Here is an 8,044-nt window from a genome sequence, read left to right on the forward strand (position 1 = left end):
TCACCGCCTACTCAATAATGTATCGCGTCTTTATGCCTCTCAACACCCAAACGTTTGGCGTAAGTAAAGGGATTAAATAAAGCAATATGAGCGTTTTTGGTTTCTCCCTCATGAGGTGACCTATAGATTTGCGTAGGAACAATGCAGTGAAGAATGACAGCTAACGTGATACGGGAATAACGCGTGTCACAATTATCCCGCATTGGATAGTTGCCCCCTTCGACAAGGCACGTAAACAATCCCGTTTCCGCATGGCGCAATTTGTATACGTTTATTTATCTCTCCCAGATGAATTTTGGTGGCGAAAAATGTCACGGGGGACGGTGAGCTGCATGATAAAATCACGCTGAAACGCGAAAGCTTAAAATAGCTAAAACTGAATTAGTTAATTTTGTCAATCAAAACGAGGAATGACCGTGTCATGGGTACAAGGCCCATTTATAAAATAATTAGGATAGTACGCGCACTCTCATTGGTCAATAGCTGTGTTTAGATGAGAGTATGGACATCACGCGAATTTTGGTGGTGTTGTCAGACGCGCGTTTTGATTGGCTGGTAGGAAATATGAGCGTGTATCAATTGAAGAAAATCTGTTTCAATAGCCTCATCTAAACACTTAAGGGAGTTGGGAGAATTCGAGACAGTTATGCAAACCCGAGACGCAGTCACGTTTCATTTTAACAGGTAAAGTTTTGATGTTTCAGACCATTGAAAACCTCGTAAAATTCATTTGTGACTTTATTGTACCAGTACACGAGCTCTCCCGAAAAAGAAGTCGTCGTAAACTCGGCAAAGTTTAACTTGTTGAACGTGCAGATCATTATCTTTACAGTGTCTCAGCACTTTTGATTAAAAACCCCTCACCCCACATCTATACGCTGTTGATGCCTGTTTTAAATTAAATATGACATAGAACATGATTTCCTTTCTTCTGGTTTCAGGATTCACAAATACGGCTTATTTTTTCTTTCTTTCTTTTTGTTTTGAAATATAAAAAAATACATATGGGCCCTTGTTTCCTTTTTTCCGGTTTAAATTGCTCGTTTGTCCCTCACAATGGCCCTGGGAACTGTATTATTGGGTGCTATCAACATTTTATATTACACAAACATAGTGTTTTCTAAATCAACAACCGTCTTTTGATCATTCTTATTGCCGGATGCTTAGTCCAACTCCATCTTTGTACTTACGCTTCGACCAGCACCAGGAAAAGCGTAGTCTTCACTTATGGCTGATTTGGGTTATTTGGGTGCAAAGCCTTTTTAAGGTGTCACCGCTAAAATTACAACATTTCCAGGAGAGAATAATTCAGACCCCAACACAGGAATGTTTATGCCATACTTTTCGCGAATAATGCGCGTAGAATTTTTGAAGACTTAACGGGTTGTGTGAAACGTGCGCCTACCGTTTTGTATAGTTCTTATCCGAGAGGACACGAAAGTCTAACCAGTTACAGGGGAAATGACCAGGGGTGAAATAACAAATACAGCACTTTCTCCTCGATTTAAAACTTGAGTGTTGGGACCGACGTTGTATGACCCCGTTTGATGCTCAACTAACTGAGCAAAATCAGGCACTCGCATATCTCATCAATAACTTGATTCAAAGACATTTCACGTTATGTCGTTTTTTACTCAAGGTGAAGAATTCTTCAGTGGCCGGTTTATGAAATCACGATGTGCTAAAACTGAGCAGGAAATGTGGTATACCAATTTTCAAGTACAAAGGGCTGTAAGTTTCCAACGAAAATATACAGAGGGAAATGAACACGGAAATTTGCCAACCAGATGTGCGCAAGCTTGATTATTTTTCTTTACAAGTACGTACGTTATAGGTTTCGACTGCCCCCCAAACAGAAGCTCATGATTGGTAATAGGCTTTTGGCCAAAACTAACAACTGCTAACCATCGGTGAACGAAAGAAAGGGCCTTAGCAATACAACTTTCATAGTCTGAGCAAAACAGAGAATCTGATTCATCGGTGCAAGTTAGCCTTCTGTTCTCATAAATACGATTTTGAGTTCATGTTCCACACAGACGGCTATTAATAACTCGTAGACTGACGAGGGCCTCCCAGGATGGGAGTGGGGGGGGGGGGGGGAGGGGTCCTTGTTTCCTTTAAAAATTTGATCGCTGAGTTCCCTTGCTCCCAAAACTAGTTCAAAACTTGTTCCCAGCTTTTTGATCCATATAAAGTGGTTTATGTTCCCTTGTTCCCCAGTTGAAATTGATAATGTTTCCTTGTTTCCCAAAACCCCTGGGAGACCCTCAATGATAAAACTGAACTTTTAATGGTCAGAAAAAAGCAAGGAGAACTCGCGTAACCATTGGAAAACATCTAATTTCAGTAAGCCTAACTTGGGCCGTTATTCTCACATGATCATTTCATTGAAACAGCCATACATGTCCAATACTCCTACATAATGAGATTCCTGGTACGTCACAATAGACATCACAAAGTGTCACAAAGTGTCCCGCTCTTTAAGTCTCGCAAAACTGTTACTATTTTTTCAAGGATTAAGGTTGGGGGACACTTTGTGATGTCTATTGTGAAGTGCCATGAATCTCATTATGTCGGAGTATTGGACAACCCTCCAAACAGCCTCCTCCATGGAAGACAAACTTGTTAACTAACGGGGGTACTGAGGGGAAAACTGGGGAGAGAGAAGTGCTGTTGGCCCCATTCTCCCGCTCGGTTCACCATCGTCAGTGTTCCCCAATCATTAGTACAAAATTTGAGCATGCACAAATGCATTAACGTGGAAAAGGTAGCGGAACCTCTTAACATCATCTCCCTCGGACGCAGAGTTCCTTCGCCGCTTTCTACTATCAACCTCGCCTCCCGGTAGGGCATTGACGGAGATGTGACAAATCCCACGCCTACGCACAGCTCCAAACTGCCCTTGTCAATTTAACGTAAGAAATCCATGGCTTATATATTCAAGGGAATAGTCATTTTATCTGTGATATGGTGAGCAATGAAGTCGCAGATTACAAAGTGTGCGCACGCGCCCTGCTAAAGGTAACATACAGACATGCTTGCTTGCATAAACTTTATTTCATCTCGAATTTCAGAATAACTACAAGAGCTAATATCTTCGAAACATTACATTTACAGCTAAAATACATAGCATATACAGGTACATACTAAGTACACAATATTTAAAGATATATAAATTAACAAGAAAAGCTGCTGTACAAAATGCCATCCTCGATTCTCTTTTAAGGACGGAGCCTACTATTGTTATTGCGCATATGTTTTGCGCATCTCAAGATACTCATATTTCTTATCGATGATGCTTACCAATACAGGGTTATTTTTTTCGCGGTTTAAAATTATGCAGGAAAAGTAGATCTTAGTAAGTACTATTGGTATCCAAAAATAAAATTGGCGGCAACCATGCATTTTTTAGAGATCATTAAGCTTTAATTTGAGGCAGAGTGCCATACATGGCTCTGTATTTTAAAGCTTTTTACAAATATTGATTAATTATCTTCGAAAAATGCGTGGTTTTTGATTTCAATTATGACACTTGTTAAGATCTACATTTCCTGCATAATCATAAACCGGGGCAAAAATACCTTTGAATTAGTAGGCACCGTCCTTAAAACCAGTAAAATTAGTGGTACGGGTATGCGATAAAATCAGGTAGCGCATTTCGCAACTTAGCTGATACGTTAGAAAAAGATTTAAGTCCATAACTGCTTGTTTTAGGTTTATTGAGGGACAAAATGTAATTTTCGCGGAGATCATGCATAAGAAGATTTTCAAGGCGATTAATGCGCTTATTGCGTAGAGATGAGCAGTTTGACTTAAGTGGTAAGAGGACAGGTAATTTGCAAATATAAATCTCAGTATTCTCTTATTTACATTATTCCCTTTGCTTGACAAGAAATTACGAAAGGCCAGTTTTTTTGCTACAAGGATAACAGCGAAAAAAAGCACTACTTTGTGGCGAGTTTTCTAGAGTAAAAACTTCTTCAGAAATCAAAAGTCTACGTTAACAGCACACACCAGGGTTACTCCTTAGTATCTGGCTAGAGATCTTCTTCTCACTACTTTTTCCTCTGGCCGCGCTTTCGCCATTTGATGAGGGCCAGTCTCGTGCTTCTCAAGTTGCCTCCTTTATGGCCAAAAAGAATTCTGGGTAATTCTGCCATTCCACGACAAGGGAAGCACACCGATTCTCATTTCATTGATTTTTTATAAGTGTCGGGTCACCCAGTCCTACCAGCAAAATAGAGCACTGATTGAGGTTTTTAGCTTTCAAAACTTAACCAAATTGTATCGGTAGGTCCTGGATTTCGTCCACAGATCTAGAAAGGCCTGAGAGATAACTTTCCTCTCGAACCGCCATGTTTACAACATAGCATTTTAGGCGTCCCAGACTCCCAGTCTGCATGAAACAATCTCTCACCTCTGTGTCGAGAAGACCAGACATGCGCTCTTCTTACCTTACGAGTTTACTGATGCCTGTAGAATCAGTTCTACTGAAATATCAATTACTTGTAAAAACCAGCCAGCATCTTAATTGTTTTTGGTAGGCTACGTATCAGAAAGCCATAACATTTGCGCATGCGCGGACGGAGTGTTTGAACAAGAGAGAAAAACGCAGTACCTCCAGACACCGGCGCTGGAGCGTCGTACCAAACGAGTCATCCCGGGATTTCGGCCCGTGCGATCGCTTTTGGACGCAGTTGGCCCTTCGCTGCTTTCTGCTACCGACCTTGCCTCCCGGTACGGCATTGAGGGAGAGATATGTGGGCCCCTAAACCATATGTGACAAATCCCACGCCTACTCACAGCTCCAAACCGCCCTTGTCAGTTTAACGTAAGAATTCGATGGCTTATATATTCAAGACAAAAGTCATTTTCTCTTTCATATGGTAAGCACTGAAGTCGCAGATTACAAAGTGTGCGCATGCGCCCTGCTAAAGGTAACACACAAACATGCATGCATGTTTCAGAATAACTACAAGAACTAATACCTTCGAGACATTACATTTACAGCTAAAATACATAGCATATACAGGTACATAACTAAACACACAATATTTAAAGATAACTGTATTAATTAACAAGAAAAGCCGCTGTACAAAAAGCGACCCTCGATTCTCTTTTAAAACCAGTTAACTCAGTGGTACGGATAAAATCAGGTAGCGCATTTCGCAGCTTAGCTGATACGTTAGAAAAAGAACGAAGACCATAACTGCTTGTTTTAGGTTTATTGAAGGACAAAATGTAATTTCCGCGAAGATCATGCATAAGAAGATTTTCAATGCGCTTATTGCATAGAGATGCAGAGTTTGGCTTATTAAGTGGTAAGAGGACAGGTAATTTGCAAATATAAATCCCAGTATTCTCTTATTTACATTCTACCCTCTGCTTGACAAGAAATTACGAAAGGCCAGTTTTTTTGCTACAAGGATAACAGCGAAAAAAAGCACTACTTTGTGGCGAGTTTTCTAGAGTAAAAACTTCTTCAGAAATCAAAAGTCTACGTTAACAGCACACACCAGGGTTACTCCTTAGTATCTGGCTAGAGATCTTGTTCTCACTACTTTTCGCTCCGGCCGAGGTTTAGCCATTTGATGAGAGCCAGTCTCGTGCTTCTCAAGTTGCCTCCTTCATGGCCAAAAAGAATTCTGGGTAATTCTGCCATTCCACGACAAGGGAAGCACACCGATTCTCATTTCATTGATTTTTTATAAGTGTCGGGTCACCCAGTCCTACCAGCAAAATAGAGCACTGATTGAGGTTTTTAGCTTTCAAAACTTGCCCAAATTGTATCGGTAGGTGCTGGACTTCGTCCACAAAAAGGCCAGAGAGACAACTTCACTCGTGAACCGCCATGTTTACAACAGAGCATTTTTGGCGTCCCAGTCTGCATGAAACCACCTCTCACCTCTGTCTCGAGAAGACCAGACACGCGCGCTTCTTACCTTACGAGTTTATGCCTGTAGAATCTGTTCAACTGAAATGTCAATTCCTTGTAAAAACCAGCCAGTATCTTAATTATTTTTGGTAGGCTACATATCAGAGAGCCAGAACATTTACGTACGTGCGGACCTAATGTTTGAACAAGAGAGAAAAACGCAGAACTCCGCAGAAAGTTCAATCAAGAGAATGCAATGTTTCTTTCTTGGCACATGCGCATTTCACAAACTCCAAAATTCCACTGAGTTTCACATGAAAGACAATTTATACGAGCTCTTTAAAACTTATTAGCCTGCTTCTTATTTGTGCAATATGAATAACCACGATCAACATGGTATGATGAAGCTTGCTATTGGTGTCATCGTCCTCACAGAACGGTACAGAGTGTTTTTTACGTAACGTCACAGCGGCCATGTTGGAAGAGACAAAAGAAACAACGTCCAAGTCAGAGGAGTGAAATATTCTTTTGGGAATTCAACCCTATTTTTGTGAAAATTATTCCTTTTGTTTTGGTATGCAGATATGGCTGCTAGTCACAAGATCAAAACGCTTCGATTCTACATTTACGCAAGTTGCTTGCGCTCATAGCGCAAGTGGAAACCAGGCTCTTGTGAGTCAATTGGGAACGGGAACGTGAAGGACTTCGTAAGAGAACCTGGAAATAAAATCGACCAAGTACTGTCAAATCCCTATCTTTTAATTTTTTTTGTCTCTTGCCTACATATACGAACTTCAGATGTTTTCTAAACAGAAGAATATTCTAAAAGCAAAACAAAATCTTATTTAAAACGGCAGATCTGCAAGAGTTAGACAACGTACGCCGGCAGTACACTGGGGATGACGCTGCCAGATGTTTTTGTGGATTCTGGGACTACACCTGTTTGTGATGGCGCGGGGCTGTTCCTGGCTCATTGCACAAATCTCCTTCACAGCAAGTGAATGTACAGGCTGTTGGTGATGATCCCATTTGGGTACAAGCTGCAATTTGAAATATTTCAGATTTTATGCGAGCTACGATTTGCCAATGGTTCTCGTGACGTATAATTTGATTGGCTCTACATCCAAGCCAAAAACAAAATACTAAACAATTGAAACAATGACTTAGACTTAAAAACAATAGAAGCTGTTCAATGCCAAACAAGAGCAGGGTACGAGAGCTGTTACATTACCGATGGTTTCCAACCAATCTATTGAAGACATGTCAAGAAATGCAGTTAAGTGATCTATGGAGAACGAGGTGACAGTGACGTAATGCGAAAATGCTGGGGGACGAATAAAATAGCGGTGATGACATCTGCATGAAAACCATTTATTCTATGCAACAGACTACAAAATTTGATGGGTTTCAATTAACTCGATTACCAACACAACTGAACAGTTACAGTGTATCTATTTAATAATAGTACAAGACGCCCAATACGCCATTTACACGTGGCTTGCCTGTGGCATAACGAGTAGTTTTTGAAGGAGAAATTTGATGTATTGCATTAAGGAAGTGAGCCTATCGCTGATGATGTTTCCAACTCATTTGTTCACTTATTTTCAAAATATGGCAAATTGACAAATCACTGCCATGTGACTTACCGCAAACGTTTTTAATTGCGGCTATACTTACGATTGGCTGGGCTTGATTCTGGGCATAACAACGAATAAGTGCAGTTTCTCATAGTCATGGACATATGGTCTTGTTTCATGATAAACGTCACACAACGATCTTCCAATGCATCACACACTCTGGTAGGAGTGTTAGCATCACCACAGGGAGACCTTTCATCACCGCACATGTAACACTCGAGAGAGTTAACTGTAAAGTAAACAGAGTAGTAAAGTAAAGTAACCATATTTAACGTCGATAACTCGTAACAGTAATTGAATTCGACGGTGCGCTCATTTTACTCCCCCCTCTCCATCAGTGCTCCGTTTTACGGGTATTTAAAGCTATTTAGAGAGCCTGTGCTCGATTTTAGCAAGTCTCAACCAGGTGATTGGGACTTGTAGGTGGCTGAGACTTGCTTAAATCGAGCCCAGGCTCTCTAACGACAAAGTTTTAATCCGCACCCTTTTTCTCCGGGAGAGAGGACATGGGAAAGGGGTTGTCATTTTTGTG

The 8,044-nt window shown here is 40.8% G+C and overlaps 2 protein-coding genes across 2 annotated transcripts in view; both read right to left on the reverse strand.

Moving 5' to 3' along the window:
* LOC138056622 (small ribosomal subunit protein mS25-like) overlaps positions 1-8,044 on the reverse strand; it is a 194,238-nt gene that overhangs the window by 171,383 nt on the left and 14,811 nt on the right. The gene's annotated exons all lie outside the window — the stretch shown is intronic.
* The window catches only part of LOC138057775 (uncharacterized), a 2,687-nt gene continuing 1,256 nt past the window's right edge, over positions 6,614-8,044 (reverse strand). The window contains exons 2-3 of the mRNA XM_068903706.1: positions 7,553-7,741; positions 6,614-6,915 (exon numbers count right to left, since the gene is read on the reverse strand). Of these exons, the coding sequence (XP_068759807.1) occupies positions 6,809-6,915; positions 7,553-7,741 (296 nt within the window). The 3' untranslated portion in view covers positions 6,614-6,808. The remainder of the gene's footprint in view (positions 6,916-7,552; positions 7,742-8,044) is intronic.

Source organism: Montipora capricornis, chromosome 7, assembly GCF_036669925.1.
Source record: "Montipora capricornis isolate CH-2021 chromosome 7, ASM3666992v2, whole genome shotgun sequence".
In the NCBI taxonomy this organism is placed as follows: domain Eukaryota; kingdom Metazoa; phylum Cnidaria; class Anthozoa; order Scleractinia; family Acroporidae; genus Montipora; species Montipora capricornis.